This window comes from Erpetoichthys calabaricus, chromosome 1, assembly GCF_900747795.2.
Source record: "Erpetoichthys calabaricus chromosome 1, fErpCal1.3, whole genome shotgun sequence".
NCBI classification, from domain to species: Eukaryota; Metazoa; Chordata; class Cladistia; order Polypteriformes; family Polypteridae; genus Erpetoichthys; species Erpetoichthys calabaricus.
This window is the reverse complement of record NC_041394.2, coordinates 228,991,891-229,004,229: the sequence shown is the minus strand read 5'-3', so window position 1 is coordinate 229,004,229 and position 12,339 is coordinate 228,991,891. Positions and strand designations below refer to the sequence as shown.

Genomic DNA, 12,339 nt, shown 5'->3' with positions numbered 1-12,339 from the left:
ATCTTCTAAGGGGCAGACAAGTCTCCAGCTTGAATTTACCTTGAATGTTACTAGCTGCTTTGAATCCTGGTCTTTTTAGGTGCTATTTGTGTTTCTTTATGTATCATCAATCTGTAGCAGAATAAAAAACCCAGTTAAGATTCTCACCGCCTTTGACAGTGATTTATTTATTTTTTTTGTGGGGATCCCAGGATCGCACCCAGCCTTGGCCCGACTCACACACACTCCCTCACAGAGACAAAGAAGCAACTGGTAATCAAATGGAAATTAAAGACTTTATTAAACAATAATAAATTAAATATAACTATACAAACTACAACAATCCCACCCCAGTTCACTTTATGTTGATATAAAATAAACACAAATTCAATAACAACAAACAAATAACTAAAACCATACACAATGAAGTCCATGAAAAATGACAACTGATGTAATGAAATGATGGAGGTAGATAGTCCAGAGATCAGCATGCTGTATGTGAATGTAAAGAACAGCCCTACCATTATTTCCTGAGGAGTTGATGACATGTGAATGGGATCAGGAGCACTCCTTTCTTTGCAGGTCGACAACAAATCCTCATACAGTCCTCATGCAGCAGGAAGACACAAGACAGTCCATACACCGAAACAGGAAGCGATCCAGAACTAAACAAGAATCCACAGGTAGTAAACAAGAAGGCAAACAGACAGGCAACTCCAGACATGAAACAACAAAAGACTTTCCTCTCTCTCTCTGCATAACTGGCCTCCTTTTAAATGATGTGTTGGCCTCCTTGTCCCCAGCAGCCCCTGCACCTTCAGTAGATGATCAATCAGAGCCACTACAGGGACTGCTGGGAGTTGAAGTTCTCACTCCTCAGTAGCACAGCTACACATCTTAGCCAAGTGGCTTTTTGGCAGCTGTCAGTTTAATGCTGCTCAACCATGCTTTCAGATGCTTTCAAAACCAGAGCATACCCCACCATCTGCAGATTCCTCATCTGTACAGTAAGCAAGACAAAGCAGCATCAAGCTTGGCAGGTTTCACTTCTCATTGTAAGAGAACGGATTAGAGCAAGTCAAAAGCAGAGGAGGTAAAAAAGGGTGGCAAAACAGTAATTGCTGTTGATATGGTCCACAATCCAAAAGAATCACATCACATCATAGAACAGGACACCATACGTGATCATTCCAAAAAAGAAAAAAGGCAATGTAAAAGGATGAAACTAAGCCAAGAAAATATTCAGATCAAAAGAAATCACTTGTGAAACTCCGCTGGAGGTTTTTTCAAAGATACTAAGGTGTACAGTTTTCGAGGAAAACGAATAGCCAACTACTTTTTTTTTCCACTGCTCCTTCAATCATGTGACTGTGGTATGCCACAGAAATATTGTGTGGGTACAGTACATTGTTGTTGAGCATAACATACTGTACATATGCATCTTAAGTAGCTGCAATCCTGTTGTTTTTTTCCTGGCTGGCTAGCTGATTCCCACTATGAGCAACTGCTCAGTTCCCGTTTGTCTCTGCAACAGTCCCATATACTTAAATGCTTGCTGCTTTTTGTGTCTTCCCTGCCTGCCTGTTGCACCTCATGGGCAACAACCATTTGTTAATCTAGAGTTTTTGTTCTGATCATGACATACACCCCACACATACTTATCCTGTGCATTATCATAAGGTCCCTATCATAGGCCTAGCCAGAAACATGGCCAGTTTTTCAAGACCAAGTAGCCCAAATCATTTTAAAAACCCAACCAGCAGAAAAGAAACCACAACAATGACAAAAGTCAGATTAAACTGTCTTCAGCCGTTTGTCCATATCTCTGCTACTATACCAAGACAATGGAGAAGGATTTCTTATGATTGTCTGGCCATGCAAATAAGTTTTATAAGGATATGTTTTATACTGTATACAAAAAGAGTATGGAAATAAACTAATTATGAGTTATTACCATAAAAATACTGAATAAACAGTCAATAAACTGTCCCCTTTAAGCTCCTGTCTTTTGTACATGGCATAGGTTCAAAAACAGCATTTATGGCCTAGAATCTTTACAGACTGGCAACACTGCCGACATACCAACACCAAGGACAGGTTTGCATATAGCGTACTGCAGCCAACCCTGATTTATCTGTATCACTGTACCTTGTAAAATATACCTGAAGATATTGAGTGCTTTGTTACGGTATATACAGTGGGGCAAAAAAGAATTTAGTCAGCCACCAATTGTGCAAGTTCTCCCACTTAAAAGATGAGAGAGGCCTGTAATTTTCATCATAGGTATACCTCAACTATGACAGACAAAATGAGAAACAAAAATCCAGAAAATCACATTGTCTGATTTTTGAAGAATTTATTTACAAATTATGGTGGAAAAAAAGTATTTGGTCAATAACAAAAGTTCATCTCAATACTTTGTTATATACCCTTTGATGGCAATGACAGAGGTCAAACGTTTTCTGTAAGTCTTCACAAGGTTTTCACACACTGTTGCTAGTATTTTGGCCCATTCCTCCTTGCAGATCTCTTCTAGAGCAATGATATTTTGGGGCTGTCACTGGGCAACACGGACTTTCAACTCCCTCCAAAGATTTTCTATGGGGTTGAGATCTGGAGACTGGCTAGGCCACTCCAGGACCTTGAAATGCTTCTTATGAAGCCACTGCTTCATTACCCGGGCGGTGTGTTTGGGATCATTGTCATGCTGAAAGACCCAGCCACGTTTCATCTTCAATGCCCTTGCTGATGGAAGGAGGTTTTCACTCAAAATCTGACGATACATGGCCCCATTCATTCTTTCCTTTACATGGATCAGTCGTCCTGCTCCCTTTGCAGAAAAACAGCCCCAAAGCATGATGTTTCCACCCCCATGCTTTACAGTAGGTATGGTGTTCTTTGGATGCAACTCAGCATTCTTTCTCCTCCAAACACGACGAGTAGAGTTTTTTTCATCTGACCATATGACATTCTCCCAGTCCTCTTCTGGATCATCCAAATGCTCTCTAGCAAACTTCAGACGGGCCTGCACATGTACTGGCTTAAGCAGGGGGACACGTCTGGCACTGCAGAATTTGAGTCCCTGGCGGCGTAGTGTGTTACTGATGGTAGCCTTTGTTACTTTGGTCCCATCTCTCTGCAGGTCATTCACTAGGTCCCCCCGTGTGGTTCTGGGATTTTTGCTCACCGTTCTTATGATCATTTTGACCCCATGGGGTGAGATCTTGCGTAGAGCCCCAGATCGAGGGAGATTATCAGTGGTCTTGTATGTCTTCCATTTTCTAATAATTGCTCCCACAGTTGATTTCTTCACACCAAGCTGCTTACCTATTGCAGATTCAGTCTTCCCAGCCTGGTGCAGGTCTACAATTTTGTTTCTGGTGTCCTTTGACAGCTCTTTGGTCTTGGCCATAGTGGAGTTTGGAGTGTGACTGTTTGAGGTTGTGGACAGGTGTCTTTTATATTGATAACGAGTTCAAACAGGTGCCATTAATACAGGTAACGAGTGGAGGATAGAGGAGCCTCTTACAGAAGAAGTTACAGGTCTGTGAGAGCCAGAAATCTTGCTTGTTTGTAGGTGACCAAATACTTATTTTCCACCATAATTTGCAAATAAATTCTTTAAAAATCAGACAATGTGATTTTCTGGATTTTTTTTTCTCATTTTGTCTCTCATAGTTGAGGTATACCTATGATGAAAATTACAGGCCTCTCTCATCTTTTTAAGTGGGAGAACTTGCACAATTGGTGGCTGACTAAATACTTTTTTGCCCCACTGTACACACACAAACGTTTATTTATCATATATGTACACACACACAAATATCACACATTTTCAATTATTATGCGCGCCCTTGGCTCTCTCACTTTTTCAAACATGGTCATGTTTCGCTGGAAACATCTCCATCGCAGCTATACAACAGTATGAAGCTTGCGATGGTATGACGCACTGAGCCAGAGCTATATTCATTGTTGTTTTGTGAAGTAATAAGTGAGAACACATGAAAATTCAGATGTGCACGGTGTGACGGGAGTCCGTTATGCACACCTGGGCTAGGTCCATTTATTCAAACATGGTTTTGTTACTTGTCTTGGAAACGTCACAGTCTCCTCTATCCAATAGTTTGTGGTGGTATGATCCACTAAGCCAGAGTTAATTCCCCCAACCCACAGAAATGCAAGATGGTAGGTGCCAGTCATCGCTTCCCAACTCCTTTTCTTTGGATAATATCTCATGATCGATACGTCATACAATAAAGTGCTTGGGCATGTTGTGATTTGGAGAATCTGCTGTAAGTACTGATATGTCACTTGCATATATGTGCTGTTCCTTTGTGAAGTATGAGAGGACATATATGGAGAGGACACAAAATTCAGACAAGCAGAGTGATGGCTTTCTGGTTTTCAGCCCATCACTTGTGTTTGTTTATTTGGAGTGTGGGTTCAATGGATTGATTGAAATCAACTGGCCAAGACCTTTATTCCTTCTACAGAATAATTACTGATTTGTTTCAATTTTTTTAGTGACGATTTATGAAACATCCCACATATGATTTCATACCCAGATTAAAAGTATACTGTAGATACTATAACAATGTGATCACTATAAGTGTGAAGTTTACACTCATCTCTTGGAAATGAGGCATTGTTTGTGTCAGTGTGTGGTGTACTGTAGTTCACCTCTGTGCTGTGGCAAAAGATTTTTTTAAACATTTTTGAACCCTCGCTTAGGGTTTAAGAGGACTGATTATTTATTGACTTATTTATTGGAAGAACTGCACAGCACTTTTGTTTCTTTGGACACCATTGAAAATAAGAGCACATTTGCACTTTACAATTTCCTGTGTCACAATTGCCCAAAGAAATAACTCATTAGTCACTGTTTTGATTCAAAACATTCTTCCTTTTTTTCTTTTTCCTACAACCCCCCAGTTAAATACATGCCCTTATTCCAATCCCGCCACCTTGTCTTTTACGTAATCAACTATGTTCCCAACTATTGAAGAAACGCAGGATTCAATTCTGGACATAACACACACACACATACACACACACATGCATGCGCGCGCACGCACTCCCACTCCGCCTCCACACCCCCCCAATCCAACTTTCTTCTTAACCTTATGTTGCATAGTCACAGAGCCAACGTGGGGGAACCCAAGCTCTTCTAGAGCGATGATAATTCTATGAAGAAGCAGGAGAAGTCTGAGAAGATATCCCCAAAGAGGTAGCTTCTGATGGAGGAGACTACCAAGTGAGGACAGAAGTCTCTGAAGTTGTAGTGCTGGCTGATGAAGGTGATGACACTGCACACAGCCAGTTAGCACACCAGCAGGACTCATCTGTAAGCTGGAAAGTGCCTTAGAATTTGAATGGGATCTGACCTTAAGCTTGTTATTGCGATTTACATGCTTTCCTTACTCATTCAGACAGAGCTAGTCTGGGTGACTATTCATGTTTTGCCCTGTGATAATTACGTTTCATTCGGTTCTGTGCCTGTATTACTTTTTAGCTGCATTTGTGGATGTTTGGGTGCCCAGGTTTAGACTTTGGTGCTAGTCAAGTTAAAGGCAATTTTATTTCTCGGCCTATCATTAAAGAAGTAGGGGAGAAGCCTGTAGTAGCATGCAGGGAAGCTTGTGTATGCAGCAGGGTTAGGTGGAGGGCATCATCACAACTTGTTCCTTCCATTAAATATGCCTTGATGCCTGCTTTCAGTCTTTGGTTCATGCATTTCTACTCCCCCTGCCACCCGCCCCCCACATTAGCTTCTGGGTGGGATTACGATTCGGTGGCCCCTTGCAACACATACCTCCTCCCAACAAGAGAGTTCATCTTGCACGCAGTAAAAGGGAAGAAGCACTGGCCCCACAGATTTTGTCCATCCTTCCACAGTATATCTTCGTACCAGACAGAGCAGTTTATCATCACGGGAGGCTTGACATAATTCCTCTATTGTAACTGTGCCCTTAAGTTGTACCTGCAGCATATGAATCCAGCCCTAGAGAATAAATCAACTGTACTTTCAGAGCCAGGTGTGGACTGTAGTTTGAAGTTGTACTGTTTTAATCGATCCGCCCCCTGGAGGAGCCTGAGTGGCTTATGACCTGAACCGCCCAGAAGAGTGGTTAATGTCTGCTGGTCAATACACAAGGTAAAGTGTTGGCCATAAAAATAAATATGCCAGCGTTCACAGGCAAGCCAGTGTTTCTGTCTCCCCCAATGAGTACTTTTGCTTAGCTTCTGTGAGGGCACGGGAGGCAAAAGAACCTGGGCACTCCATACCATCACATGTGACCAGAGTAGGGACAGCAAGGCTGAAATGAGCTAGTGTCGGTTGCCTTGTGAGCTGTTGTTTGATGTCATGAATTGCATGTGTACAAGATCATGTAGCATTCTTTTTCAAAAAGGCCCTCAGTGGAGCTGTTGTAATATGTTAAAAAATAAAGGTAGTAATTTGCTGCAGCTGGTGTAGTGCATCATGTTGTTTTTGAGAGGGGCCAAGGACCACAGTTTCATCTAGATACAGTATATTGACACGCCAGGAATGTTTGACAGTAATAGTGGCATGATCTTTTGAAATCCAAAAGCCGTTCATGTGAACCTGGAAACCCCCAAGTTAAAGACTAAAGCAGTCAGGTCCCAGTTAGTGGTATGTAACTTCACTTGTAAATAACCCTGTGTGAGGTCCAGTTTGGTGAAAACAGCTGAGCCCTGGAACTGCTTTGTAAGCTCCTCTGTTGTAGGCCATGAATATGTATTTGGGATTATGACTTTATGAACTTCTCTCAAATGTATACAAAGATGAATTTTGCCATTCTTTTTCCGTGTGATAACAAGGTTTGATATTCAGAGTGAGGCGCCAACTGCCTCAATGAGTCCAGCATTCCAGATAGAGACCTCCTCTTGCAGTGCCAGCAGAGTCCGAAGGAGGGACTGAATCATTGGGGTTAATTGTCTCGTTGTGGACAAAGCTTGTAACGCAGCCAAGGCCTGTGAACAAGGGTGGAAGTTCCTGTAACCAGGAGTCTGCAACTTGCAAAATTTGACAACCCTTTAAGTCTGAGACTGTAAAGCATAAAGCATGGAAAAGATCAAACCCCATTATGTTAGCTCCCCCTATTGTGATGTGGAAAGACTGCCGAAATGGTTCAGTTTTTGTAACTTAGAGGTAAAGTAACTGTACCAAGGACATTATAATTTGAACAGCTGCTGGTTTTACAGGCACAAGTTAATAAAAAATCGGTCAAAGGTGGTTTTATTTAAAAGCGACACCCTGGTGCTACTATCCAGTAGGAGTATGATTTCTACACCACTCGCCACGTAGATGCAGTCTTTTGAGAACGGTGTGTCCCACTGCACCAAATGTATAGGTTCTGCCAAGTGAGCACACAGATGCTCGCATGCAGTCATAGGTCCAGGAGCTTGTTACAGTAGCAGCATCGCTGTCCATGTGCAGGGCATTTTTTGCCTGCCCTCGTATCATGCTGATTTGACCCAGAGTTTGAGCAGCGCTGTGACTTTGTGCACAGGAATTGGATTTAAATTCTCTGTGTGCGGCCCTTGTTACTTTTGTGCATCTACAACAGTGTTTTCTGTTTGTTTTTCAAGTGACACTGTTTTCTCTAAAGTGTGGTCATCAGATTCAAGCAGCAGCCTCACACATAGCTTATAGCAGTTGGTTTTCTCAATGATTTGGTCATGGGCAGGGGTCGGCAACCCGCGGCTCTGGAGCCGCATGCGGCTCTTCAGCCTCCTTGTAATGGCTCCTTTTGGCCTTGACCAAAAAAAAAAAAAAAACATGAAAATGAATAACGGCAATTTCTTAATTTAATTTGTATATAATATATGTAATATATATAATGTTTATTTACTACTACTACTGTTATACACTTTAACATCTAATTTTTATTTATAATTTGTCAACTAAAATATGCGTCACATCTACGTCTATAGCCCTCGCCTTTACCTGCAGGTGGCTTCTGGAGTGTGCGACCCCTGCACTAACCATGAATAAATCCCAAAAATGAAAAATCCCAGAAGAGAACAGAGAGTTTAATTCTGCGTGGACAGAAGCATTTGCCTTCACCGCCAACGACGCTGGCTTACCGTTGTGCTTAATATGTGGGGATAAATTATCGAACAACAAAAAATGTAACGTTGAAAGACATTTTCGAAACAAGCACTCAGCATTCACTGAAAAATACCCAAGTGAAGATGAGCGAAAGAGAGCAATTTCGGAACTGCAACGGAAAGCTGAACAGAGCAAACATACTTTCAAAAAGTGGATCACTTCTACACAGTCAACTACAGCTGCTAGTTTTGTGGCAGCTCAAGAGATCGTAAGGAGGGGTAAGCCGTTCACAGACGGAGAATACAGTAATCCCTCCTCCATCGCGGGGGTTGCGTTCCAGAGCCACCCGCGAAATAAGAAAATCCGCGAAGTAGAAACCATATGTTTATATGGTTATTTTTATATTGTCATGCTTGGGTCACAGATTTGCGCAGAAACACAGGAAGTTGTAGAGAGAGAGGAACGTTTTTCAAACACTGCAAACAAACATTTGTCTCTTTTTCAAAAGTTTAAACTGTGCTCCATGACAAGACAGAGATGACAGTTCCGTCTCACAATTAAAAGAATGCAAACATATCTACCTCTTCAAAGGAGTGCGTGTCAGGAGCAGAGAATGTCACAGAGATAGCCCTATTGATTTGTTTGCATTTCTCTCTGTTTGGCTTTTAAGTATGCGAAGCACCGCGGCACAAAGCTGTTGAAGGCGGCAGCTTACACCCCCTCCGTCAGGAGCAGATAAAGAGAGAGAGACAGAGTTTGTTTTTCAAGCACAAATCAATACGTGCCCTTCGAGCTTTTAAGTATGCGAAGCTCCGTGCAGCATGTCGTTTCAGAAAGCAGCTGCACAAAAGATGGCAACTTCAAGATAATCTTTCAGCATTTTTAGACGAGCGTCCGTATCGTCTAGGTGTGCGAACAACCCCCCTGCTCACACCCCCTACGTCAGGATCACAGAAAGTCAGCGCAAGAGAGAGAGAGAGAAAGTAAGCTGGGTAGCTTCTCAGCCATCTGCCAATAGCGTCCCTTGTATGAAATCAACTGGGCAAACCAACTGAGGAAGCATGTACCAGAAATTAAAAGACCCATTGTCCGCAGAAACCCGCGAAGCAGCGAAAAATCCGCGATATATATTTAAATATGCTTACATATAAAATCCGCGATGGAGTGAAGCCGCGAAAGGCGAAGCGCGATATAGCGAGGGATTACTGTACATGAAAGAATCCTTCATAAAAATATCAGAGCATCTATTCTCTGACTTTAAATGTTTTGGTGTTTGAGCGCATGATGACAGTGTTTGTCAGAGATGTACAGAAAGGTACACTCTCTCACTTCCCCTCCCTGAGAGAATTCAAAGCAGTGAACATTCACATAAATTGTGATTATTTCCACCGTACAATTATTGCAATGCAAGCTGCATTTAAAGAAAGATTCAGTGAGTTCAGAAAGAAAAAAAACACTCTCTCCTTCCCTGGACATCGACCCATCCCTGCTGAACACATCCGCATTCACAGGAGTAAGTAAGCCCGATCTAGAAATTGAACTGGCCGCATAGCGGATAAAGATTTATGGGTGTCCAAGTTCAAATGCCTGACAGCGGATCTTGAAGAAGTCGCCCGTCAGAAGGCTACTCTCGCTAAAGAGCACAAATGGACTGATATTGAAAACCTCCCCAAACCCGACAAACTTGTTTTCAATACATGGAGTGCCATTCCCGAAACATATATGAACATGAAAAAATATGCATTTGGAGTCCTGTCCATCTTTGGCTCAACATACTTATGTGAGCAAGTTTTCTCAAGAATGAACTTCATAAAGTCCAAATATCTCTCCCACCTCACACATGAGCCTGCAGTCCTGTGTGAAGGTCAAAGTCACATCGTATAGCCCCGACATAGAACAACAACAACATTTATTTATATAGCACATTTTCATACAAAAAGTAGCTCAAAGTGCTAGAGATGATCTGCAGCGAACTTCAGAAACAGAAGTCACATTAAACAGGTGAGAACAATAGCATTTAATAGGCTAATATTTAAAAAAAAAAAAAAAAAAAAAACACATTTATTTCAGACCCGGAGCTGATGTAGGTTTTTTTGTATGTTCAGGTTCTTCAGTTGATTGCTGGCTGAGAGGGAAACCTGAAGAGGATGAGAGCACACTGAAATGGAATTTTATGTTTACTTTTTTAAAGCTGCTAAGCTACAGCTAAATGTTTTATTTATATTAAAGTGGGCTAGTTTTTATTTTAATTTTACACAGGTATAGGAAGGACTCAAATAGGCCTGCAGAGTTCAGTTACATTTATTTCAAAGTAGGCCTACACATGCACACTGCACTTCTGTTTGTTGTATTCCGTGGTTGTAACATGTAAAATCTAAAAAAAGATTAAAACTTTTAAAAGTTTATAAGCTGTGTTATGTTTTGCGGCTCCAGACTATTTTTCTTTGGAGGAAGAGGGAGCAAAATGGCTCTTTTGATAGTGAAGGTTGCAGACCCCTGGTCATGGGTAATTTCACTTGCAGGGTGCAAAATTTACAATGTAATCAGCTCACCTGGCTGTTGAATTGTTTGACGAAAATGAAAATGACGCATAAGGAAACTGTGGCTTGAGCTGTAATATACTGCTAACATTCATAGGGGCCTTTGGTTGCATCATCAGGAAGATTTTGCTGGCCCTCTACTCCACAAGTGCAATAGCACAACCCTCTTCCTAGCATCCACCATTTCCTGAACATCAAGGGCCACCAAATATAGTTCAAACGACTCAATCCATCTCTGCCAGAGACAGTCCTGGGTCATTTAGGAACAGGCTCAGCTCGGAGGTGGTAACATGAATTCAGCCATCCTCCATTAGTCACTGTTTCGGCCCAAAGCATTCTTTTTCAAATTTTTTTTCCCCCATAACCCACCAGTTAACCATACCCATTTATTCCAATCCCACCACCTTGTCTGTTACGTAATCAATTATGTACCCAACTCTTAAAAAAGCACATTTCTGGACATAACAAAGGGTTTTCAATCAAATAAAATGTTCTCACTAAGAGTACTACACATTTTAGAATGCAATAATATTTATTTATTTACTTTGAGGATTGTAATGAGCTATAGTTGACTTTAATGAAAAAAAAAAAAAACTTTTTTTTTTTCCAGAACAATCAAGGTAGAGGTGTATGACTGGGATAGAGATGGAAGGTAAGCCTACATGTACACCGGTTTGTTTGTTATAGTTTATTTTGTAAAAACATATTTTTTTATTCATTTTCTATATTTGTTTCCATGTAGTTACTGGTTAGTTAACAATGCCCTCTTAACAAACAACTTTCTGAATGAAGTATGTAAAAATTAGTACCAGGTGCAAAATGTAAAACGTCTTTGGTGCTACCTAATAACTTTAGTTAGTTTCTGTGTTTAAGAGAAGCTGTTTTCAGGAAGCTAATGTTATAGGTACTAACTGGATTTATGTTAGTTGTAACATGGCAAGAAAGTTAATGTTGATTAGTTGTTCATATGTACCATTTTACTTTATGTAATGCAGTATTTCTATATATTTATTTATTTATTTTTATAGCCATGATTTTATAGGGGAGTTTACAACAAGTTACAGAGAACTATCGAGAGGCCAGTCACAGTTTAATGTCTATGAGGTGAGTCCAATGTTGATGGTCTTGTTGAATTCAGACAGTACTGCTGTTAATAATTTTAGCTAAATGTCATATGCTGTATTTGTATTTCTTGACTCTCTTAAAGGACATGTGAAACACAAGAATATGTCCATAAATTTTTCTCACATGGTTTGGTCCTGCTTCTTCATTCTCTGGTCTTCTACTATATGTTCTTCGTTCTATTTCTGTTTTCATCAGAATATTTCCAGAAATTAACCAGAGCTGCTGCTTCTTTTGGCTGCTCCTGTTAGGGGTTGCCACAGTGGATTGATTCTTCTTTTTCATTTCTTCTACCTGACACAGGAAAATAAATTGCTCATTTTGCAAAAGCCTGGAGGTAGTTCTGTAGTTCTGTGTCCTACTTGTGCTTCTGATAACAGTGGGCTATTTGACCCTGGCAGAAAGCCCTTCTTCATTGATTTGCAAACTTGTGGCAACTCACATCAGCAAAAAAAAATCCCAAAGTCAATATTGAACTTAAGATACTTAAATCTGTTTATTCACAACTCAATTTACAAAATGGCAAGTTTGAAAGAGATTATAGCAGCCTTTCTTAAAAATAGCTGATTCATATAAAGTGGCATACTCCCTTGTAGCAGTGTGACAAAAAGCCAATGGCTGTTT

The 12,339-nt window shown here is 40.8% G+C and overlaps 1 protein-coding gene across 1 annotated transcript in view; it reads left to right on the top strand.

Moving 5' to 3' along the window:
- Positions 1-12,339, top strand: part of LOC114659672 (copine-8) — a 650,855-nt gene that overhangs the window by 408,939 nt on the left and 229,577 nt on the right. The window contains exons 10-11 of the mRNA XM_028812277.2: positions 11,204-11,245; positions 11,622-11,697. Coding sequence (XP_028668110.1) covers positions 11,204-11,245; positions 11,622-11,697 — 118 coding nt within the window. The remainder of the gene's footprint in view (positions 1-11,203; positions 11,246-11,621; positions 11,698-12,339) is intronic.